Here is a 24,855-nt window from a genome sequence, read left to right on the forward strand (position 1 = left end):
TTCCCTTCTGTGAACCTGTGTGTGCGCATGCGTGTGTGCACGTGTGTGTTCTGTGAGCCTGCGTGTGTGCGTGTGTGTCAGGGCCAATTCCTAAGTGGGCTCCTCTACGCATTGACACCGAGGGGTAAAGCCAGAGCTGGAGACCCAGGGCGTCGGGCCTCCGCGCAGTGCCAAGGGGGAGCGAGGCGGGGCGTGCTGCTGGGTGGTCGGGGCCCAGGCCACGCCCCCGAGGCCGGTCCCCACCTGGGCGCTGGACAGGGTGAGCTGGGCCTGCAGCCTCTCCACCTGCTTCTTCAGCTCCTCCTTCTCCTCGTTCATGCGCTCGCGGTCGCTGCGCTCCCTCTGGAAGTCCTCCTCGAAGATCTTCACCTGGGGGCGGGCGGGTCTCTAAGCAGAGGGCAGAGGCTCTGCGTCCGCGCACCCCTCAGCCACTGATGCCAGGGCCAGTCTGGGGCCGCCCCGGCCGTGCAACGGGCACCTCTGCCTCCACTACCTTCAAGAGACCAGCCCTGTGCCTCTTTATCTTATATTGTGGGCTTTAAGGCAGAACTCTGAACAAAGGATTCATGGCCAGGCACGGTGGCACACGTCTATTATCCCAGGATTTGGGAGGCAGAGAGAGGAGGATCGCAGGTTTGAGGCCAGCTCCACCCACTCATCGAGATCCTCGGCAACTTAGGGACATCCTGTTTAAAAAAAAAAAAAAAAAATAGGGCTGTGGGTGCGGTCAGAGGCAGAATGCCCCTGGGTTCAATTCCTAGTACCAAAAAAAAAAAAGGTAGCCCAATCCTTTCATCTGCTGGTGCCCAGGGAGAAGTGGTGACCAGAGCCAGCAGGTGGTGGCAGACCAGAGTTCGGGTCTGCCGGCGGTAGGGGAGGACCTGCTCACGGTCGCAGGGCTTCCTGTGTCTGGCAGAGACTGGGTGGAGAGAGGCCCGCGGCGGTCCCCACACCCTTACTGCAGGTCGCCCGGAGGCTGATGGATGGGTTAAATACACAGGAACACTGGGAGAGACTTCGCCTTCCCAGGTGCTTCCAGACCGTGCCCCCAACAGACAAAGCGTCTGCTTGCGCGAGCAGGTCCCCGCTGCCTCCAGAACTGCCTGCCTGTGAGCAGGAGCACTGGAGCCCCGAGCCCTGTCGGCAGGAGAAGCTGGCGACTGAGCGCTGCGTAATTGATCTGTACCGCTCCTTACAGGTGCTTCCAATCTGTGTTGTGTAAACCGTCTTTCCATTTATAAGAGTGGTGAAAGGTTCCCCTTAAGTACGTTTAAAAAATTTATTTTTGTGGTACCAGGAATGGAACCCAGGGACATTCTACCTCTGCGCTACACTCCCAGTCCTACTTTTTATTCTTTATTTTGCGGGTCTGGGGATGGAACCCAGGGGCATTTGACCTCCGAGCTACACCTTGTTCTGTTTTTTATTCTTTTAAAATTTGAAACGAGGTCTCACTAAGTTTCGGAGGGCCTAAGTAGCTGAGGCTGTCCTCAAACTGTGATCCTCCCATCTCAGCCTCCTGATTGCTAGGATTACAGGCGTGAGCCACTATGTCTGGCTTTTTATTCTTTATTTTGAAACAGGGTCTCAATGAACTGTGCAGGGCCTAAGTAGCTGAGGCTGGCCACGAACCGAGACCCTCCTGGGTTCCAAGGGTGTGCTACCGTGCCCGGCCAAATACAATCATTTATGTTATTTTCTACAGAGCAGGTAAAGAAACAAGTGGGGCACAGATGGCTGAACCCTGGAGGAGGAGCTAGAGACTGGGCGCGCTCTGGGAGAGAGAAACCGGCCAGGCCGGCCCCTCACCTGTTGTTTCAGCAGCTCGTTCTGCGTCACCAGCTCCTGCTTCCTTAGGAGGCCTCCGCTTCCTTCTGGGCTCCCAAAAGCTGCCGCTGGGGATGGCGGGGAGGCCTGGATGCTCAGCGCTTCCTCCAGGGCCTGGGTGGGGAGAGGGGCAGGACCATCAGCAGGAGCCCTGGAAGCCAGGCCTTGGAAGGGCCGCCTCGGACACCTTTTTTTTTTTTTTTTTTTTGCGGTACTGGGGCTAGAACCCAGGGCATTGTACCTCTGAGCTACACTCCCAGTCCTACTTTAGTCTTGAAGCAGGGTCCCCCCGAGGTGCGGCCGCGCCCACCTTGTTGAGCCGCTGGATTTCCTTCTCCTGGCACTCGCGCTGCCGGGTGAGCGGGCTCAGCTGATCCTGCAGGTGTTTGACCTTCTGGCGCAGCTCCGCGGCCTCCGCTGTCAGCTGCTCCTTGTTGGACTGCAGGGAGTGGGGGGGGGGTGAGCGGGGCCTCGTGGGGGCCTGGACCCCCGGCCCCGCCGCTCTCCCCCAGGCCCCCCTCCCTCTTCTCGGCTGCCATCTTGGGAGGCCGGCGATGCCCGGTGGTCCTGGTCCTGCCCAAAGTGAAAGGCCCTGGACTCTGACACCAGCAACCCCACAAACCAGCAGAGGCCCCGAGCACTGCCCCAATCTCCTGACCTAAATGCCCCTGACATGGGTCACAGAGGGGTCTCGGAGGTGCCGGGAACCCCGAATCCGAATGCAAAACTTTGTTTCCCAGGAACAAAGCCCGTTTCCAGCAGCTACACAGGGAGGAGCCTTCTGTGGCCCGCAGCGGGCGACTGCTGACTTCTGAATGGCCTCGGCGCGTACAGTCTCACGGTGTAGAGCCAGAGGCTGCGCCCAAAGACTACCAGGCGGCACAGTGGATAGCGCACAAGGCACCAGAGGGTCAAAGAAAGACCCGGCGAGGGGTCCCAGCGCCCAGCTGTCAGGGCAGGGGGCCACCGGAGGCGGTGGCCGCGGCCCGTGCCAGGTCTCCCAGTTCTGTCCACGGGGAGTGTTTGAACAACGGGGAGCAGCGCCACGTGGCAGGAAGACCAGGCCACCCCAAATCACCCCTATTCCAGGTGGCCAGATGGAAAAGGCGCACCAGAACGTCCCGGGCTCACGTCTGCACTCCCGGAACGGGCGGGTGCGGAGGCGCTCCGGAAAATGTTTCCTCTATCTGGAGCACATCAACACCTTTTTTCTTGCTGGTGCCAGGGATGGGACCCACAAGCATTCTACCTCCGAGTTGCACCCCAGCCCCGTTTTATTTTTATTTGGAAACAGGGTCCTACTAGGCTGATGGGCCTCCCTATCTGCCAAGGCTGTCCTCGAGCCTGACTCCGGCTCCACTTTTAAACAGAACACCTCCTCACAGATGGGCAAGAATGACTTGGGACTGCAGACGCTCGCCGCCATGTCTGGGTGTGTCAACATTTTTATACGATGGATCCAGGGCCGGGTGTGGTGGGCACGCTTGTAATACCAGTCCTTGGGAGGCTGAGACAGGAGGACTGCGGTTCCTGGCCAGCCTCAGCTACTTAATGAGGCCCTTTGCAACTCAGTGAGACCCTCTTTCAAAATAAAAATAGGGCTGGGGTTGTAGCTCAGAGGTCAAATGCCCCTGCGTTCCATTTCCCAGGGGGGTAAAAAAAAAGAATAAAAAATAGGGCTGGGAGCTGGGTGTGGTGGCGCACGCTTGTAATCCTAACCCTTGGGAGGCTGAGACAGGAGGATCACACAGGTTCAAAGCCAGCCTCAGCTACTTGGTGAGGCTCTCAGCAACTTAGTGAGACCCTGTTTCCAAATAAAATATAAAATAGGTCTGGGAGTGTAGCCTGGAGGTAGAAAGGCCCTGGGTTCCACCCCCAGTACCACACACACACAGAGGCAAAAATAGTGCTGGGGTGTAGCTTGAAGGTAGAATGCCTCTGGGTACAATCCCCAGTACCGCAAAAAAAAAAAAAAAAAAAAAAAAAAAGATGCCGTCACACCGCCAGGTTAGGAGAAAGACTGCGGGGGTTTCATCGTCCAGCCCTGTGTGACCAGTGGTCAGTATTCTACCAAGTGGTGGGTGAGCTGTTCCAGCCGGAGGCAGCTCCGGGCAGAGCCCTGGGCTCAGTGGCTTAAGAGGCTCGAGATAAACTCTCTCCGCTGTGTTCTTATCTCCTGAGCCACTTTGCCTGGAAATGTCCCACCTTTCTCTAGCCAACAGGGAGGAATGGCAGATTCCAGAGGTTCTTCTCACCCACCAAAGTGAGGGGGAAAGGAGCAGAGAGCCAGAGGGCTGCTGAGAGTGACAGAGCAGCCGGGGGTGTGCCCGAGACGTGCCGGTCCTCACTAACTCTCAGGGCACGGAGGGGGCGGCCACAGGCGACAGGCCCAGGGTCACGCAGACGGAAGGACATTTTGAAATGCAATCCACGTTGAAAATATCCCTTACTGCCGGGCGCGGTGGCGCACGCTTGTCATCCCCGCGCTTGGGAGGCAGAGACAGGAGGATCGCGCAGGTTCAAAGCCAGCCTCAGCTACTTAGTGAGGCTTTCAGCAACTTAGTGAGACCCTGTTTCCAAATAAAGTATAAAATAGGTCTGGGAATATAGCCTGGAGGTAGAAAGCCCTTGGGTTCCACCCCCAGTACCACCAAAAAAAAAAAAAAAAAGACAATATCCCTTATTGCTGGGATTATGCTTGTAATCCCTGTGCTTGGGAGGCTGAGACAGGAGGATCATGCAGGTTCGGAGCCAGCCTCTCTGGCTTAAGAGACCTTGTTTCCACATAAAAAATATAAAAATAGGTCTGGGAGTGTAGCCCGGAGGTAGAAGGGCTTCCAGGAACCCCAGTACCACCAAAAAAAAAAAAAAAAAAAAAAAGAAAGAAAGAAAGAAAGAAAGAATCCAGAGCCACAAGGCTCTCCTGGCCAGGCCAGGAGCCGCGGGTCGCAGGTGCGAGGCGGCAGCTGCCTTCCTCCAAGGCCTGCTCCTGGCCCCCAGGCTCAATCTGCCCCGCCCTTTGTGTTCTCCATCGGCCTTCGCACGCTGTACCTATCTGCGTCTGACACTCGGCTAGCGCCTCCCCAGGCTGCCCGTATCTCTCCGCTACCATCACTTCCCTGCAGTTTCCCGCTCTGTAAGATTTCCTCAGGGAGATGGGTGCTGCGGGGATTGAACCCAAGGGTGTTCTACCTCTGAGCTGCACCCCAGCCCTGCTTTATTTATTAGTGAGAAGTGGGGTCTCACTAAGTTGGAGAGGGCCTCACTGAGTTGCTGAGGCAGGCCCTGAACCTGCGATCCTCCTGTCTCGGCCTCCCGAGTCCTGGGATTACAAGTGTGCGCCACCACGGTGGGCTCGGTTTGTGAGATTTTAATCTAACAAAGTTCTGAACGGAAACAAGACAATCTGAAAGGTAACAGCTAATCCGCCCGCTTCCATGTGAGGCAGGGAAACCGAGGCCAGGACAGGGCGCCTCTGCCCGCGGCCCAGCCCGCCTCCCTGCGCGGCGGCCACACTCACCTCCTCCAATTCGATCTTGGACTTGGCCAGCAGGAGCTTGCGGTCAAAGTCGCGCTGCTTCTGCTCGCGCTCCGCCTCCAGGCCGGCCACCTGCTTGTGCGCGTCCGCCAGCTTCTGGCGCAGCTCGGTGATCTGGGGGCAGAGGCGGGTGAGGCGGGGCAGATCTGGGGGCAGAGGCGGGTGAGGCGGGGCAGATCTGGGGGCAGAGGCGGGTGAGGCGGGGCAGAGGCCAGGCGGGCCAGAGGCCAGGCGGGCGTGCTTACCTTGCGCTCGTACTGCTCCTTCATGGCGCGGAAGTGCTGGTCCCACTGCCTGTTCACCTCCAGCAGCTGCGGGAGGGAGGGGTGAGAGCAGAAAGGCCCGCGCCCCCGCGCTCCGCCACGCTGCGCACACTTTCTATTTTGGGTGGTGCTGGGGATCGAACCCAGGGACAGTCTATCTCCAATCTATACCCCCAGCCCTATTTTTGTTTCTCATTTTGGAACAGGGCCTCACCACGCTATTGCTCCCTGGCTCAGCCTCCCAAGGCCTGGGCTGCAGGTGTGCCCAGCAGGCCGGCGCTCCCTCACACCGCCTGGTCGGGCCCTACCGCCGCATCTCACCCTCGCAGGGGTAACGTGCAGGAAGGAGCGAGACTGAGGCCAGGACGGGAACAGCAGCTGTTCTGATGTACAGCTATGACACGCGCCTCCTCCGAGGGCAAGCCGGAATATGGATTAAAATCTCTCCCTCTGTCCCTCCTCTTTCCCTTCTTTTTTTTGTGGTACTGGGGATTAAACCAGAGATATTACTCCTCCAGGTTCCACCCATATCTTTTGCTTGGGAAACAGGGTCTTGCTGGGTTGCTGAGGCTCTTGAAGTTACTAAGGCTGCTCTTGAACTTGTGACCCTCCTTTCTCAGCCTCCCAAGTACTGAGATTACAGGCGCGTGCCACCATGCCTGGCTTATATAATTTTATTTTATTACATTGAAAAAGACTAAAGAATACACATGAACTGATGTCAGCTGTGGTTATCTCTAAGAGGTGAGATTCTTTTTCTATAATGAGAATTGTATAAACTGAAATCTGAAAAAAAGTATCCATCTGGCAATATAAGAAAAACCTAGGTCCACATGCATGTCAACAAACTTTCAGATGTGCAGGAGGAGCAGACAGGAGCCTGCCCTGTGCAGGGAGAAGGGCCCGGGGAGAAGCACGGACCCAAGGCCCACGGCTTCAACTGGGGAAGTGCGCCTCCCCGGGAGGGCAGGGGAGGACGCTCGCCCAGGGCCCAAGCTCTGGAGCCGGGGGCACAGCTGCTGGGCTCTGTGGTCACGAGGCGGCCCCGCCCTCCACGGGCTCCCTGCCCCGGGTCACAGAGGCGCCAGCTCACCTCCACGCGCTGCTGCTCCAGCATCTTCACCTTCTTCTCCGCTGCCCCCAAAGGCCCTGGCTCGGGAGGCCTGCTGGCCGTCGCAGCAGCCTGCAGAGAAAGCAGCGGCACCAGAGCTCTAGGCACGCCCCTCGCCCGCTCCCTGTCCAGAGGCCCGGCCTCTGTGGCCTCCGCCTCCACAAGTCCTCTGGCCTGGAAGGAAAGGTTCCGTTTTCCCCAGAAAAATTATAAAACTTATAGAAATTAAAAATTTATGTTTTTAAAAACATTTTTAGAATGAAAGAGAAATAAAGATGGGTGTATGTATGCATGGCTGGTACGTACACACACACACACACACACACACACGCGCGCGCGTTCTGTCCTCTGGAAGGGCTAAAGAATGCCTGGTGCCCAAGCGTAGCTTCTAAATGCCACTTTCTAACAAGAAGGAACAGCACCCCCAGAGAAGTGGTTCCCTCCAGAGCTGGGGTACAGAAGATGTAAACAGAGGTGGAGCACTGGACTGTGCCAGAGAGCAAGGGAGTCCTCATAAGAGCATAACAGAAAGAGCAGGGGCACAGGGAACGCGGCTCAAAGAGCCCCCCACCTCTGCCGAAGCCACAGGAACTGAGGACGGCCAGGGCGTGCAAGTCCTCGGGCCACGCTGACAGCGGCGGACTCGCCGCTGGAATCCCACTAGGACTTATTTATTTTTGGTGCTGGGACTGACCCCGGGGACACTCTACCTCTCAGCGATGTCCCCGCCCCCCCTTTTGAAACAGGGTCTCTCTAGGTTTTGATTACAATCTCACTACTTGCTGAGGCTGTCCTCAAACCCGTGATCCTCTTGTCTCAGCCTCCCAAGAACCAGGAATACAGATGTGCGCCACCACGCCCGGCTCCACACTGTGATTTAAAAGTCTAACACACAAATATGTTTTTAAGGTCTGAACTTCCTAAAAAAATAAAAAGGGGGGAGAGGAGCAGCTCTTTTTACAGAATAATTTCATTTAATAAGCGAGGAAAGAACAAGGGAAATACAAAAGTCACCATTAGAAACCACAGTGAGCTGGGCGTGGTGGCGCCAGGAGGGAGGCCTCTGCAACTCAGTGAGGACCTGTTTCAAGATAAAGAATAGAAAATAGGGCTGGGGTTGTAGTTCAAGGTAGAATGCCCCTGGGTTCCATCCCCAGTATCGGAAAAAAAAAAAAAAAAAAAAAAAGGAAGAAAGAAAAGGAAACTGCCGTGAAGTTCTGCGAGGAGGCCGCGGTGGGCACCGAGCATCGGCATCTCTTTTTACTTTGGTCCTGGGGATGGAACCCAGAGGCATTCTACTTCAAAGCCACACATCCAGCCTGATTTTATTTCTTACTTAGAAACACAGTCTCACTAGGTTGCTGAGAGCCTGGCAAAGTTACTAAAGCTGGCTTTGAACCTGTGACCCTCCTGTCTCAGCCTCCCAAATACTGGAATTAAAAGTGCCACCACACCTGGCTTATGAGTAAAAGTTACTTTTTAATTTTTTTTTTTTTTTTTGCGGGTCTAGGGATGGAACCCAGGGGCATTCTACCTCCGAGCTACACCCCCTGTCCTGTTTTTTATTCTTTATTTTGAAACAGGGTCTCACTGAGTGGCAAAGGGCCTCACTAAGGCCTCACTAAGTAGCTGAGCCTGTCCAGGAACTGTGATCCTCCGGTCTCAGCCTCCCAAGTGCGGGGATTACAAGCGTGTGCCACCATACCCAGCTGAAAATTTAAGAAAGATATTTGCAGTGTCAAAGTTTCTCCTCAAAAGTATTTGTTGCTAGGTATAGTAGCACACGCCTGTAATCCCAGTACTTGGCAGGCCGAGACAGGAGGAATCCAAGTTTGACAGCCTCAATAAGTAGTGAGAATCTCATCAACCTAGTGAGACCCTATTTCAAAGTAAAAATAACATAGGGTTTAGGGTGTGGCTTGGAGGTAAAATGCCTCTGTGTTCAGTCCTCAGTAACACACAAAAACACACACACACAAAATTGTTAATTAGCAAAGACAATGAGAGCTGGGTGTGGTGGCGCATGCTTGTAATCCTAGTTCTTGGGAGGCTGGGACAGGAGGATTACAGGTTTGCGGCCAGCCTCACCTATTTAGTGGGCCCTCTGCAATTTAGTAGACACTGTTTCAAGACACAGAATGAAAATAGGACCCGGGGGTGTAGCTCCAGGTAGAACACGCCTGGGCCCAATTCCAAGTTCCACAAAAAAGGGCAGCGGGGGTGAGTCACTTTGCCGTCGGGGCTGACAGCACACGCCCCAGGCGACCGGGGTGAAGGCGGACAGCCACGGACATCCTGACGTCTCGCGCTCCAGAACGCGGTGCTGAGTGCGCCCAGGAACCTGTACACCGTGTCCACAGAACAGCACCGCTGGGAGTGTCTTGTCAAAACCCACAAGTGCGGTCTAACCACGAGGAAACGCAGATGGAGCCAAACTGAGGAATATCGCGCAGCTGGCCGTCAGCTCTAAGTGTCAGGGTCGTGAAGAGCAAGGAGAGGGAGGCATGACGACCGGACGCCACCCGGGACCCCGAGCCGGGCTGGGGCGCACGCCGCCATCCTAGACCTTGGGAGGCCGAGACAGGAGGTCACAGGTTGGAGGACGGCCTCAGCAGGTGGTGAGACTCTCACCAACTTAGAGAGACCCTGTTCCAAAATAAAACAACAGGGCTGGGGTGTAGCGTGGGGGTAGACTGTCCCTGATTTCAATCCCAAGAACAACAGGGACAACAAAGAATCCTGGCTTCAACCCCAGAACAAGAGGACAAGAACGAGAGACGTGGGGATAAAGTCTGCAGTGTGGTCAAGAGCGCGGCACCGACGTAACGCCTGGTTTCCAGAACTCAACAACCACATGCAAGATGCTGACGTGAGGGGACCAGAGGGGGCGGACGCGGGAACTGGATTCTGGACTCCGTACGCGTGTGCGCTTTTTCTTTTCCCTCCCTCCCTCTCTCTCTCTTTCTTTCTTTCTGGACGCCGTGCACGTGTGCGCTTTTTCTTTTCTCTTTCCTTCTTTCTTCCTTCCTTCCTTCCTTTTTCTTCTCTTTCTTCCTTTCGTCATAGTGGGGATTGAAAGCATTGACATTCTACCCCTGAGCCAAACCCCCAGTCCTTTATTTTTTGCCTTTGTTTTGAAACAGGCTCTTCCTAGGTTGCTGAGAGTGTCACTAAGATGTGAGGCCGGTCCTGAGCCTTTGATTCTGCCGTCTCAGCCTCCCAAGTACTGGGATTACAGGCGTGCGCCACCGCACTTTATGTTCAAAGTTACCTCGGTGGCTGGGAATGCACTGCGGTGGTACAGCACTCGCCCAGCAAGTGAAACCGTGTTCTCTCCTCAGTAATGGGAAAACATGATGATCCCTGTTTGGAAACATGGTCTCCCTACGTTGCTGAGAGCCTTGCTAAGTTTGCTGAGACTGTCTTTGCTATCTCAGCTTCTCAAATACTAGGATTATAGGCAGATAACATCGTGCCTGGCTCCAATTCCTTTTTTTGGTTCCGAGGATTGAACCCAAGGGCATTTTACCTCCAAGCTATGTCCCCAGCCATTTTTATTTTGAAACAGGGTCCTGCTAAGTTGCTGAGGCTAGCTTTTTTGATTACAGCTAACTACATACCACCATGTCTGGCTAAAGTTATCTAAAAAATAAAAAAAAAGTTCTGATAAAAATATCAGAACTTGGGAGGCTGAGACAGGAGGTTCACAGGTTCAAGGACAGCCTCAGCAACTTAGCGAGAGTTTTAAAAAGGGGCTATGGGATTCACTCGGAGGTAAAATGCCCCTGGGCTCAATCCCTAGTACAAAATACAAAATAATAAGCTTTGGTATAAAAAAACAAGTAAAGACAGCTGTAGCAAAACCACAGAACAAGCCGGGCGTGGTGGTACACGCTTGTAATCACCGCACTGGGAGGTGGAGACCGGAGGATCACGCAGGTTTGAAGCCAGCCTTGCTGGCTTAAGAGACCCTATTTCCAAATAAAAATATAAAAAATAGGTCTGGAAGTGTAGCTCGGAGGTAGAAGGGTTTCCAGGAACCCCAGTACCGCCAAAAACAAACAAAACAAAAAACCCCACAGAACAAGGCTAAGGTGCAGACACGGAGCAGGGGCTCCACCCCCAGCGTGTGACGCAGACCTGGCCTATCTGGGCTTCTGCCGTGGGAGCCACCTGCTGCCAGCTTGTCCTGGGGTCACAGCTCCATTCTTACCTCTCTCGGTTCCCTGCCTTCCCCAGCTGCCATGGGATGGGGCCCGGAGGTGGAGTGTGGGACGGGAGTGCCCCCTGCTGGCTGAGACCTGCAGATACACCACAGCCCCGGAGCCAGGTTGGGGACCAGAGCTCTCCAGGTAAGGCGGCCTTTGAGGCATGGGAGAGAGGGGCCGACCTCAGAGCTGGCTGCCTCCTGGAGCTGGCTGAGCTCAGCTGAGAAGGCCGCTGGCCACTGGGGACAGAGGCTCTAGGCTCCTAGGTGGCATACTCTGATCCTCAAGACAGAGGAGTTGGTGTGGAGGAAGAAAGGAGCCTCAGGCTAAACAGACCTCGCTGCTGCCACCAATCTTCCAGAAGACAACAGGGGAGCCGGGTGTGACGGCACACACTCGTCATCCCAGGACTTGGGAGGCTGAGACAGCAGGATTGCAGGTTTGAAGCCAGCCTCGGCCACTCAGTGGGGCCTGATGGTGCACACTCGTCATCCCAGGACTTGGGAGGCTGAGACAGGAGGATTGCAGGTTTGAAGCCAGCCTCGGCCACTCAGTGAGGCCCGTCAGCAGCGTTCCGCACCCGGTGGCTCAGGGGGGCCCGTGGGCAGGCGTGCAGCAGGCGGCGGTGCGCGGACTTGGCTGGGAGCGGTGTGTTCACTGGCCACACCCGGGCCGCACCAGCACTGGGGACACAGGACCCTGGCCTGCGGTGGCGCAGGTCCCTGACCTTCTGCTGCCACTGGAAGATGGGGGCGGAGCCCCAGCCCCGCCCGGCTCGGCACAGAGGAGGCCCAAATGGATAATGGATTTAAAGTGCACACTGCCATATAACAGGGAATTAAGTTATTAAAGTAATTACTACTATTACATAGGTGGAGGGTTTGCTAAAGACACTGAGCCCAACTGTAGCTATTAAACCCCATTCAAGACACACACACAAAACGTATTCCTGAAGCGTCGGAGCTGGGCGTGGTTGTGCGCGCCTGTAATCCTAGTGTTTGAGAAGTCGAGACAGGAGGATTGCAGATGGAGGCCAGCCTCAGCATCACAGTGAGACCCTCACTCAAAAAAAAAAAAAAAGTCAGCCAAGCGTGGTGGCGCATGCTGTAATCCCCGCGCTTGGGGGACTGAGACAGGAGGATCTCAGGTTCGAAGCCAGCCTCAGCTACTGAGTGAGGCTCTCAGCAACTTTAGTGAGACCCTGTTTCCAAATAAAGTAGAAAATAGGTCTGGGAGTATAGCTTGGAGGTAGAAAAGCCCCTGGGCTCCACCCCAAGTACCACAAAAAAAAGTAAAAAAAAAAAAAAAAAAAAGAAAAGAAAGAAAGAAAGAAAGAAGAAAAAATAGGGCTGGGTGTAGCTCGGAGGTAGAATTCCCCTGGGTTCCATCTCAGTAAAACACACACACACACACACACACACACACACACACACACACACACACACAAACTGGGCTGAGGGTGGACCTCAGAGGTAGAATGCCCCTAGGTTCAATCTCCAGTATCACACACAAAAAAAAGTGTGGGAGGAGACCGTGGCATGGTGGCCCTCAGTTCAGAGCAGGGGTCTCGGAATGCTGAAGGCTAGGCAGGTAGCCCTTGAGACCTGGCTATCAGCGGGGCAGAAGGAGCAGGGGCTGGCTCTGGTGTCACCAACCACGCACTGCGGGCCACAGCTCCCCCTCTCCACTGCAGAGGCTCCAGGGGCGCACGCAGGGGTGCAGCCCAGCCCAACGCCCAGTTCCACCCACATATCCAATATGTTAAGGTGACCTTTAGGAGCTGCCTTTGAAGAGAGACCTGGACAGACTGGAGTCGCTTAGGAAATGGTACCCAGACGGAGCCAAAGACTCAGCGCCGCCTCCTATGAGCACTGGGAGGAGAGACTGCACTAGTCGACCAGGAGAGGAGGAGAGGAGAGGAGAGGAGAGGAGAGGAGAGGAGAGGAGAGGGGAGGAGAGGGGAGGGGAGGGGAGGGGAGGGGAGGGGAGGGGAGGGGAGGGGAGGGGAGGGGAGGGGAGGGCTTGTGGGTCCCAGGGAATGGGCGCTCCGCCGGGCAGAGGCAGACGCAGGCCGAGGCACAGCCACGCTCTCTCCCAAGAGAAGCTTCTCCCGCCGACCAGACACCGGTCACGAGGAGTGCACCCGAGTCCTGCCACGTACCTGCTGCTGCCCGGCCGCTGCCTTTGGGCCCGCACCCTCCATCTTCGGTGAGCCAGGCCGCCCGCAGGCTGCCTCCTTGCCCCCGCTCGTCAGCAGCTTCCTGAGTTCCGTGTTCTCCTCTCTGGTCGGAGGCAAAGAGAGAAGCTGCACTGCCAGCCCTGGTGAGGCCTCTGCCGCCAGGGCCGCACCGAGGCTCCTTGGGCGTCCCTGGGGGCCGGTCCTCGGGGCGGGCGCTCCCCAGTGGTGGGGCGCACATGTGAGGTCTTCAGGATCAACTCCACACTGCGCCAAGACCCTGGACCACATTCTTGTTCTCCTTCGTTCCTCCAAGTGCCCAGGACAGGGCAGGAGGAAGCCTGGAGGGTGGGGGTACTCACAGGCCCTGAGCTCGTGCCAGTTAACATGGGAGAGCTGCTGTGGGCACACAGATCCTTGTGACCGCGATGCCCAGTCATTGCCGACCTGCATCCTCTCACTTTCACTGTGTTTTAATTTTCTGAGGTATCGGGGATGGAATCCAGGGCCACTCTACCTCTGAGGTACAGTCCCAGCCCTATTTTACTTTGTATTTTGAAACAGGGGCTCACTAAGTTGCAGAGGGCTAAGTACTGAGGCTGGCTGTGAACCTGTGGTCCTCCTGTCTCAGCCTCCCAAGTACAGGGATGACAGCTGTAGGGCCAGATGGCTGGTGCTCTCAGGACAGAGCAGGGAGGTGACCAGCGGGGCAGTGAAGCCAAGGCGGAGTAGGATCTGTCCCAAGCCTCTGCAGCTCTCAGAGTTTCTAAGCTTAGACACTCTCCGAGGCACTAAAGGGGCCAAAGACAAGCTATCAGTGGTGCCAAGGAGGAGGACCAAGGGACCCGACTCATTGCTGGGCCCTCAGAAACCAGCGAGAGGCCCCCGGCTCGCCACTCCCGGGGCCCGGCTCACCGCAGCCTCTCTGCGGCCTGATCCCGCTGCTCCAAGCCCTGGTCCAGCTTGGCCTTCAGGGCCTCGTTCTCCTTCCGGAGCTGCTCGCACAGGGTCTGCGGGCAGACACACAGCGGGGCAAGTGAGGGGGGCGCGTTCCAGTCGGGGGCTACAGCTACTCCAGGGCCCAGCGCGGTACCCACTGCGTCACCCAAGCCCCTTCAGGACAGGCAGTGGCCCAGTCTAAGTTACTGGGTGCTGGCCTCAAAACTGCAATCCTGTCTCAGCCTCCCAAGTACCGGGGCTCCAGGTGCGCGCCACCATGCCCAACTCGCGCATCACTGTTCTCTTAAGGTCCACACCCTTACTCCCCACTAGGCCGAGATCTGGGAGGACAGGAACCTTGCTCGCTGCCAGGCCCCCATCCCCAGCTCCAACTTCACCGAAGTGGCCTGAGGGGCATGATGAACAAGGGCAGGTGGGCTGCGAGGCCCCCGCCAAGCCAGAGGCCGGAGTCCGCCCCTCGCTGTGGCTCCGCTTCCCTTCTGAATGGCCCCCGCTGAACTCCACGCCACCTCCGCAGGGCTGCCTGAGGACAGGAGGGCTGGGCGCACAAGCAACTGGAGGCGCCATCTCTGAGATGGGCCAGGGTTGGGAGAGCTTGGGGGGGACCCTCATGTTATCTGGGGATCCAGAGTTGCCGGCTTCCTTGCCGGTGTCACGAAGACCTGGCGCTGGAGCGGGCCAGACAACTGGAAACAGAAAACTTGATCCTGGTTCCCAGGGCCCAGCAGAGGCCCTGGTGCCTTATCTGTCTTTGAGAATGTTTGTGAGGTGAACCAGAAAGTCCAGTAAATGAATGAGGAGGAACCAGACTGATCCGCCTCCACCCACAGGCGGTGTAAATACCCAGAACTCCACGGCCCTGCCCTGCCCTTCCAGGACAAAGGGCTCCTCCTGGGGGTCTCTGGGTGAACGCCCTGGGCACGAGCACAGGCAGGATGGTCACCAAGGAGCATCGCCAGGCTTGCCGTGGGCTCCCTGTGCCTCCTCAGGTGCCACCTGCCACAGCCGGGATCTGGCAGCAAGTGCGCCGACCTGGGCCTGACCCTTGACGCTCAATCCCAGCAGGGAGAAGAAGAAAGAAGCAGCGGCAAAAGGTCTACCTAACAGCTAGGGACACTGATAGAGGCCCAGATAAAAACTAGGAGGGACCCGGGCGTGGTGGTGCCCGCCTGTAATCCCAGCACTTGGGAGGCCGAGACAGGAGGCTCGAAGCCAGCCTCAGCTACTGAGTGAGGCCCTCTGCAACTTAGTGAGACCCTGTTTCCAAATAAAGTATAAAACAGGTCTGGAGTAGAGCCCGGAGGTAGAAAAGCCCCTGGGCTCCATCCCCAGCACCACAACCAACCAACCAACCAACAAACAAACATAGGAGGGCTGGTGGACCCGCCAGAAGGCCTGCCATCCTGCCATCCTTCTACTTCAGAGCCGAAAAGTCCGATGCTCAAAGCGGCCCGGCGCACGTGCCGCACCAGCTTCACCCCCGGGCGTGGCTGGCCCCCTCCAGGCCTGGGGGCATCTGAGTGGCCTTCCCTCAGCCAGGCCACTCTCTCCACTTCTCCAGCCCCGAGGAGTGGGGTGCTCCCTGCTCCCCCCGGGTCTCCCCTTAGCAGGGACAAGGCCCTTCCTCTCCTCCCATCACCTGAGAGGCAAGGGGTCTCCGGAGAGGCAGAGGGCCTTCAGACTCTGGCTCCGTCACCAAGGCGACAGGTGCTCAGGTTCTCGGAGTCTCAGCCTCACCAATTAATTGTGTGTAAGTTGGGCGTGGTGGGCACGCACACTTGTAATCCCAGTACCTGGGAGGCTGAGACAGGAGGATCGAGGTTCGCGGACAGCCTCAGGTACTTAGTGAGGCCCTCCGCAACTCAGTTTCAAAATAAAATAATTAAAAAAAAAATAGGGCAGTGAGTGTAGCTTGGAGGTCAAATGCCCCTGGGTTCCATCCCCAGGTCCCCCCACCAAAATAAAAATAAAAAATAAATAAAATAAAAATATAAATAAAATAAATATATAAATAAAATAAAAAAATAAATAAAATAAAAAATAGGGCTGGGAGTGTAGCTCAAGGTACAATGCCCCTGGGTTCCATCCCCAGTACTGGGGAAAAAATAATCCTCCTGCCCCCCGCCATCATGGAGCCCCTTCTCCAGGCTGCACCAGCTACTCCCTGCACTCTGCTCCACCTGCAGAGTGACCCATGGGAGGGGCACCCTACTCGTGCTGTGGACAGGGACAGCAGAGGACGGACGAGAGGTGACTGGCCCAGGGCCACCCAGCAATCAAGACCCAGGGCCAGGCCTGGTCAGGGAGCCCGACCAAGAGGCAGCAGGCGAGGATGGTGGTTAAGCGTGCGGGCTCTAGTTGGCGTGGTGGCGCACACACTTTCGTCCCAGTACCTGGAAGGCTGAGACAGGAGGAATGCAGGCTTGAGGCTAGCCTCAGCAACTTGTGAGGCTCTCCACAAGTAATGCAACTTAGTGGGACCCTGTGTCCAAATAAAGAAGAAAACAGGGCTGGGGTGTAGCTCGCAGGGAGAACGTCCGGGGTTCCAGCCCCAGACCACACACAAGCGTGGGCTTTGGAACGTGGCAGGTGGAAGGCCAAGCCCATCCCGCAGCAGGGTGACCTTGGGCGGGGTGAGGATGGCTCCCGGCTCCCTGAACGCGGCATTTGGAGTGGACCCCCTCTCCATGCGTGGCGCAGAGGCCGGCGGGGCGCACCTGCAGGATGGAGGTGCGCTGCTCGTTCTTGTGCACCTTGGCGGCCAGCCGGTTGAACTCCAGCGCCATGCGGCCCAGGTGGGTGAAGAGCTGGCCGCGGTCGGGCTCCTCGGCGCACACGCTCAGCGTGCTCTCCAGCCGCTGCAGGTGCAGCATCACGTTGCCGTCTTCGCGGGGCGGGGGGCCCAGCTCCTGCGGGGGTGGGGGGCAGTGTTCACCAGGCTGGCGGCATGCTGGCCACCCGCCCACCACTTCCCCATGCCCCGTGACTCAGTTTCCCCGCTGGCCCACTCGGCCCAGGGAAATTCTCCAGTTACGCTGGTTCCCTGTCTGGGCTGACTCACAGGGCAGGGCCCGGGGCTCCCAGGCCCCTGGCTGGCGCGACAGGGCTGGGGCCGCCTTCCTCCCACACGCGGGGCCTTGCGGCGCAAGTGCCTTGGGTAAATCCACCTCGCAGGGATCCGACAGGGAGGAACCCACATGTGAGCAGCGCCCCAGAGAAGGGCACCCCGCTTTCTTAGCTAGAAGACTCGGCCAGGGAGCCCTGACTCATGACCCCATGAGTCTCTGGGGAAAGTTCCAAACAGTCAGCTGCTTCAGGCTGGGAACCACAGCTCTAGGTGACCCCAGGGGCCCCGGAACAGCAGGAGAGCCGAGCCCACCCCGCCCTCTAGAACGCCCCACCCACGACAGTGCCTTAGTTCTCGTCCACACGCGAGGGCCCATGGGGTGCCCCACTGCACACAGCCTGCAGTGCGGGGACCTCACACACCTGGGGGCTTCTCCAGGGTAACCCCCGAGCGCCCTTCTGCCCCTGCAAGTCCTCTCCTCCCTCCCCGCCTGCCCACGTCCCAGCCCAGGACACGCGTGGGGCTCCCGGGACATCAGGACCACAGGGACCTCCAGGTCGAAGGCCCACGGACTGGCTCCTAACTCTCCTGGAAGCTCCGGGGACAGAGCTGGTCTTGTCTTGGCGCCCAGAGATCGAGGCCGGGTCAGACGGCCCACTGCCACTGGCAAAGTGGTGATCAAACAACACTCCCAGGCCCGAGGAGGGGTGGGGAGGCAGGGATTCAACCCTGAAGGGTCTTCCAGCCTTTTATGACGCTCTCCAGTAGAGGGCAGGACGACGACATGCACGGCTGCATCGCCTGCCTCAAGGGCCAGGCCATCCGACCCTTTCTTTTTCTTCTTTTGGTACTAGGGATTGAACCTACGAGCATTTTACCTCCACGTTATATCCCTAACCTCCACCCCCTTTTCATTTTTTTTTAATAACAGGTTGGAATTTATTTTATAAAGAAACTGAATATAGATACTGATATATGTAAAAAATGTCATTGGAACTATGATGAACTGACTTGATTTTCTTTGGGGAAGGGGAGTATATGCCTAGGATATTAAATGTAATCAGATTAAGAATATAAACCGGAACTGAAGAGAAGGAAACAGCCATGTAAGTGGAACACAAGGAGAAAGTGCTATCTGCTTCCCAACCGGAGCTAAGCAGCCAGAGGACTGCTCAGCACGCTCTCAGGAAGCACCGTCCTGCCTCACAGCAGCGCCACAGGCCACCAGGACAGCGACACGGCAGCTGGACCGAGAAGCCCTGACCCTGCTCTTCCAGCAGAGTGACACCGTCACAGGATGGTCCTGTCTGGACAGCTGACTACTATCGGAGAACCCCCTTTTCATTTTTTTTTTATGGTACTGAGGGTGGAACCCAGGGGCTTTCTACCTCCGGCCTACACTCCCAGACCTATTTTATATTTATTTGGAAACAGGGTCTCACTAAATTGCTGAGAGCCTCACTAAGTAGCTGAGGCTGGCTTTAAACCTGTGCGATCCTCCTGTCTCAGCCTCCCAAGCGCGGGGATTACAAGCGTGCACCACCACGCCCGGCTTCCCCCCTTTTCATTTTGAAACAGGGTCCCGCTGAGTTGCTGGGCTGACCTCCAACCTGATCCTCCTGTCTCAGCCTCGCCAGTACTGGGATTGCAGGCGTGAGCCTGTAATCATGCCTGGTTCTCCCCGACCCTTGCTACCCCCTTGCCAAGAGCCAAGAACCCACAGATCCTGAGGGCTGAGTCACAGCGTGGAGGTGACTGGCCCAGAGCCCAGCAGGGCTGGCAGGGTGCCCGGGCTTTTGCAATGGTCGTGTGCCCGTGCACCCCAAGTCGGGAAATCGTTAGGCCCGGGGATTTGCATACGAGAGTGAGGAGCGCGCCCTGCTCGGCCCCTCTGGATGAGACTCGAGTGCCCGGGGCCTGAGCAGCTCACACCTCCGGGGGGCAGGGGACGGAGCGAGGCCGCGGGACATGGGGGGCTGCCGTCCACTCACCATCACGTTCCTGGTGTGGCCGCCACTCTCGGCTGGAGGGCTCTGCTCCTCGGCGGGGACCACTTCAAATTCGGAGGACGCACCCTGTGCAGAAGGGAGTTAGGGGCGCCCAAGAGAGCACCCCGGCCCTCTTCTGGAGCCCTGCTGCCGACTGGCAGCAGGTCTTCTTGCACCCCGCCGGGCAGGGCGGCCATGGTGCAGAGGCGCCGCTGTGCTGGAGGCTGGGGTCACGGTGGGCTCCCGCAAGCCGCCATCATCTGAGCTGACACCCTGCCTGCCAGGAGTGGCTGACCTCAGGATGACATTTCTTTTTTTTCTTTTTTTTGGTGGTACTGGGGTTCCTGGAAGCCCTTCTACCTCTGGGCCACACTCCCAGACCTATTTTTTTATATTTTTTATTTGGAAACAGGGTCTCTTAAGCCAGCAAGGCTGGCTCCAAACTAGTGCAATCCTCCTGTCTCCGCCTCCCAAGAGTGGGGATTACAAGCGTGCGCCACCACGCCCAGCAGGATGACATTTCTTTTTTTTTTTTTTTTTTGGGTCTGGTGGTGGAACCCAGGGTCATTCGACCTCCAGGCTATACCTCCTGCCCTATTTTTTATTCTTTATTTTGAAATCAGGTCTCACTGAGTTGCAGAAGGCCTTACTAAGTAGCTGAGGCTGTCTGCGAACCGTGATCCTCTGGTCTCAGCCTCCCAAATGCTGGGATTACAAGCGTGCACCACCACGCCCCAAGGATGACATTTCTTGAAGCCTTTTTTTTTTTTTTGCAGAACTGGGGACTGAACCCAGGAGCATTCCACCTCTGAGCTATACCCTCAGCCCTATTTTATTCTTTATTTTGAAACAGGGTCTCATTAAGTTGTGGTGGGCCTCACTAAGTAGCTGAGGTTGGCCATGCACCTGCGATCCTCCTGTCTCAGCCTCCTGAATAGTGGGATCACAAGCGTGCGCCACCACACCCGGCTTCCTTAAGGCTTTTAAGTGTTGTCATGACTTCGGTTATTTCTCAAGGCAGCCCATGGAGTGGGTCAGAGGGCTGAACCCCCTCGTCATGGGAACTGCGGTCATAGGGACTAGACCTGAGGCCTTGGAGTGGGTCCTGCAGTGGCGCCGAGGTGCAGATGTCTCCAATTAGCCCTCCAGATGACGGGGACATCGGCCATGCAGAGCACCATCCCTGCTTGCCCCAGCCGAGACCTCAGAGGACCGCACCCGTCTGAGAGGAGCCGCAGAGGTGGCCCAGCAAATACAGAGCCTTCTCCAGATCCATCCAAACCCGGGGCGCTGGGTCCTCTCTTTTTCGCCTCTCTGAGCTGTCGGTGGAGCTTGCCGGCTGCCCAGCCACAGGCCGAGGTCTAGGTGGCCTGCGCCGGGCTCTGGAACCCGGTGAAACTTGCAGACCATTCAGCTGGCTCTGCCGGGGACAGGTCAGGACAGAGCAGAAACTGCACCCGGCTTCCAGCAGGGCTCCACGGGCCAGGACCCGACTGTGTCAGCCCTGCCCCCCTGCCCCTACACTCCCGGTCACCTGCATGACCTCAAGAAAGGGCCCCCAGCCGGGCACGACTGTAGGATGAAGACACTGCACTGCCAGCCCTAGGCGCCGTCCAGCTCCAGGGCCCGAGGCAGGCCCTGCGGCCACGGCGCCCAGCCCTCTCGGCGAGGACCAGTTCCAGTGACATCAGCCTCTTCCTGGTACCGCACAGTCAGCGCGTACAGAGGACCAGGCCACCCGAGAACGGGAGAAAGCCCCGTGCACACCTGGTTTTCCAGGTTAACCTTTAACTATGACTTTCATTTCAACACAGGGAAACTGACACATCAGAAGCTCGAGACTGGTGCGCTCAACGCCAGCTAGCGGCTAGATGCAGCTTCGTGACCCCGCCTCCTCCATGTTCTTGTATTGGCCCGCAGGACCATGGGGTCACCTCTGGCTGTGACCCCAAACACAACTTACGCTGGATGGCGGTTTGGGGGCTGTCGCCGACTTGTCGCTGGGACACGCTGGGGCAGCGGCAGGTGCTGGGACACTTACGTCCTTTCCTGGAAAAACCCAGAGAGCAGGGCTGCGGGGTTGGGAAGGGTGGCGCTGACAGAGCCCTCTCCATGGCAGCCTGGGGAACAGCAGCCCCTGGGCTCGCTGGGAAAACTCCAGTGACCACCGTCCCTGCCACCCCAGACTGCGATGGAGAGAAGGACAAGTGCTTACAATGAATGAGCGCTTTTAACTGTTTTTCTGGCCAGTCTCGCGACAGTCTGTATTCTTATTGTTTTTTTTTTTTTCTTAACTTGTGTGTCTGTATGGGGCAGGGGCTGGGAATTGAACCAAAAGGTAGTTTCCTCTGAGCCATCCTCCACCCACCCGGTATGTGAGAAAGAGAGAGAGAGAGAGAGAGGAAGGGAGGGAGGGAGAACGAGAATGTGCGTATGTGACTGAAGGTTGAACACAGGGGCACTCTACCCCCAAGCTATACTCTTAGCCCTTTTTGGTTTGAAACAGGGTCTCATCAGGTTGCTGAGGCTGGTCTTGAACCTCTGATCTTCCAGTCTCTGCCTCCCAAGGACTGGGATGACAGGTGTGCACCACACGGCCAGCTCTGCATTCCCTTTTTCAAGGTAAGGAAGCTAGTCCTGGCTTGGTCACCAACTTGCCTGCGGGCAACTGCAAAACTAGGGCTGCGCCTCTCCCTCCATGGAGGGCGGCCCGGCTGCGCCAGGGTGGCCTGGTGCGCCAGGGGCTCAGGAACACCGCCAGATGGCCAGTGGAGCTGGACGTGGCCACGGGCACCGTGGACTCTGAGGTCACCACTCTGCTCCATCTGGCTCTTCCACAAACGTCCCGGAGCTGAGTGAGGCTGCACTCCCGGTGGCCTGGGCCAAGGTCACTGCCCCGCCCTGGGCGATGGGGACGCAAGGCGGGCGCTGCACGCAGGACGTTGGCACTTAGTCCCCAGCACCCTGCCCTTCCTAAGGATGTTGCTGGGCATCTGAAGGCAGCTCGGCAACAGCAGGCAAGTCCAGAGTCTTCTCTGGGCCTTAGCGTCCCTAGAGGCACAGCAAAAGAAGGGGCTGCCGGGCGTGGTGGCGCACGCTAGTAATCCCCGCGCTTGGGAGGCAGAGACAGGAGGATCGCACAGGTTCGAAGCCAGCCTCAGCTACTTAGTGAGACCCTGTTTCCAAATAAAGTATAAAATAGGTCTGGGAGTATAGCCCAGAGGTAGAAAGCCTCTGGGTTCCACCCCCAGTACCACAAAAAAAAAAAAAAAAAAAAAGGGCCCAGACCTCAGGACTTGCAATTTACACGCATACTCTGAGTGACATGCCGATGGCGCAGGATGGAAGGCTGAGATGGGAGGATCAAGGCCAGTCTCAGCAAATTAGCGAGATCCAGTTTTCAAATAAAAAATACAACCAGGTTTGGATTCCTCTAATTCCAGTACTTGTGAGATTGGGACAGGAGGATCAGGTTTGAGGACAGCCTAAGCATCGTAGCTAGGGAGGCTCTCTGCAACGCAGTGAGACCCTGTTTTAAGAATAAAAACAGAGTCGGGCGAGGTAGCACAAGTTTGTAATCCCAGTACTTGGGAGACTGAGACAGGAGAGTCAAAAGGTTCAAAGCCAGACTCAGCAATTTAGTGAAGCTGTCCGCAATTTATTGAGACCCTGTTTCCAAATAATAAAATAAAAAGGGCTGGGGATGTAGCTCAGGGGTAGAATGCCATTTAGTTCAATTCCTGGTAACACACAAACAAAACAAAAAACCCAAAATAGAAAAAAGGACTGGGGGTGGGGTATAGCTCAGAGGCAGAGTGCTCATGAGTTCAATCCCCAGGAACACACACACATCCTGGGTGCAATGACCGCTGATTGATTACTAATGCTTGCCAGGGTCTCAGGAGTGCTAAGTCATGGCCATTTGTAACAACTTTTGTGTGTGTGTGGTACCAGGGATTGGACCTAACCTAGGGCCACTGTTCCTGGGAGCCGCACTCCCAGACCCTTCTACTTTGAAACAGGGTCTGGCTGAGTAGCCTGGCCAGCCTTGAACCTGTGATCCGCCTGTCTCAGCCTCCCAAGTACTGGGGTGCAGGCAGGTGTCATCTGCCTGGTCCCTCCTAGATCTGACCTTGTAGCAGATGCTGTGACCTGGGGCTAAGGAGGGCGAGGTGGGCTTCAGGACCAGAAGGGGGTGCAGAGGAAGGCAGAAGTGCCTCTTACCCGTGAGTTCAGTCAGGTGTTCAAAGGAGCCCAGGGAGGGCGAGGCTGGCGGCTGCGGCTCACTGTCCCTGACCAGCTCCTCCGCCTTCTGCCGGAGCCGGGAGGCTTCCATCTGGGACTCTTCCAAAAGCTCCCCTAGAGAGACAAGGGAGGAAGGAGGAGCACGAACACTGATGAGGTGGGCACCGGCTCTGCCCGCCTAAGCCTGGCCCTCCAGGCTCCACCCACGACGTAGCATGAACCCCACTCCAGAAAGGGAACAGGGCGAGGAAGGGGGCCCAACAATCGGGAAAACAGGAGCGGAAAGGAACCAGGAAAACTGCTGGTCCTGGGCACCGTCCTCCTGCCTCGCTCCCTCCACACCTGGCAGGGTTCCCTGGGCCACCGCCACAGTACCCCAGGGCAAGCCCCAGAGTCAGGGGCTGCAGGGCAGAGGCAATGGGGACCACCGCCCAGCGCCAGGTTCCCTCCAGCCTGCCAACCGAGCAGAGATCCACCAAGCCAAGAGACGCATTTGGAACGTCAGAGGGCTATGTCCCCGGCCCCCATCCCCAGCCCGGAGACCAGTGGGTGGCACAGGGGCAAAGGCGAGCTTGAGAGTGTGCAGGAGACTCAGCGGGTCTTGCGGGGAGGAGTGCAGCATCTGGGCCGGGGCACGGGGACAGTCCGGTCCCGTGGAGAGGGCAGTGGAGACAGCTCAAGCAAGCTGGGGAAAGGGCGGGAGACCTACTTGAAGCCACCTTGCTCCAAGCGAGCGCGGCTCCCTGGCCAGGCCGTTCCTCCTCGTGAGGGAGGAGACCATCCCGGCTCCAGGTCCACAAACCGGCCTTCCTGCTCCCTCTCCCCGGCCCGGGTCCCTCCTGGTCCCCAACTGTCCCTTGGTGGTAGTGGGAGCAGGCCTGTACACCGTCCCCACGTACAGAAGGGCAGGATGATGCATGTGAGGGTGGAGCCGGGGCTGGCCACAGAGGGAAGGAGGAGGACAGACTGGGCAGAGGATGAGCCCTGCTGTGCTCTCCCTGCGGGCAGGGCTGGCCCCAGGCTGCGGGAGGGGCTGGAGAGCTTTACCTAACATCTTTATCCCTTGCATTTTTTCCTTCAGCCGGGAGTTCTCCGCCACTAGGCGCTCGAAAGCGGCCGAGGCCTCTCCGGGAGGCGCGCTGCCCCCAGGGTCGTAGATCCGGTAGGGTCCTCTCCCTTCCATGAGGGTGGCTCAGGCCCTGCCGAGGTGCAGCCTGCTGGAAGAACAGCAGCGCGTCAAGGGCTGGCCGGGCCCCTGGGGAGCTCTTTCTGGGGAAGCTGTAGTCTGCTGAAAAGCAGTCCCCACAACCCAGCACGCAGCCGGCAGCGGTCACAAGCCGGCGTGGACGTTCTGCCATCGACACCCGCAAGAGTGGCGGCTGTTCCATGGCGCTGGCCAGTGTCGGGTGGGCGCGAGGTGGAGCACAGGGCCCACACCCATCTGTGGTGTCCAGGGCGGGCGCAGCCTCGCG

At 57.3% G+C, this 24,855-nt stretch overlaps 1 protein-coding gene across 1 annotated transcript in view; it reads right to left on the reverse strand.

The window, feature by feature from the left end:
• Positions 1 to 24,566, reverse strand: part of TNIP1 (TNFAIP3 interacting protein 1) — a gene marked incomplete at both ends in the record, with an annotated part of 28,934 nt that extends 4,368 nt beyond the window's left edge. Inside the window, 13 exon segments of the mRNA XM_080698918.1 lie at positions 244 to 369; positions 1,810 to 1,941; positions 2,138 to 2,266; positions 5,348 to 5,479; positions 5,611 to 5,676; positions 6,722 to 6,811; positions 13,109 to 13,229; positions 14,039 to 14,133; positions 16,801 to 16,992; positions 19,142 to 19,225; positions 21,102 to 21,187; positions 23,363 to 23,497; positions 24,431 to 24,566. Coding sequence (XP_080555044.1) covers positions 244 to 369; positions 1,810 to 1,941; positions 2,138 to 2,266; positions 5,348 to 5,479; positions 5,611 to 5,676; positions 6,722 to 6,811; positions 13,109 to 13,229; positions 14,039 to 14,133; positions 16,801 to 16,992; positions 19,142 to 19,225; positions 21,102 to 21,187; positions 23,363 to 23,497; positions 24,431 to 24,566 — 1,524 coding nt within the window.
• Between the last annotated feature and the right edge of the window lie 289 nt (positions 24,567 to 24,855).

This window comes from Muscardinus avellanarius (genome assembly GCF_963383645.1).
Source record: "Muscardinus avellanarius genome assembly, chromosome: 7".
Lineage (NCBI taxonomy): Eukaryota > Metazoa > Chordata > Mammalia > Rodentia > Gliridae > Muscardinus > Muscardinus avellanarius.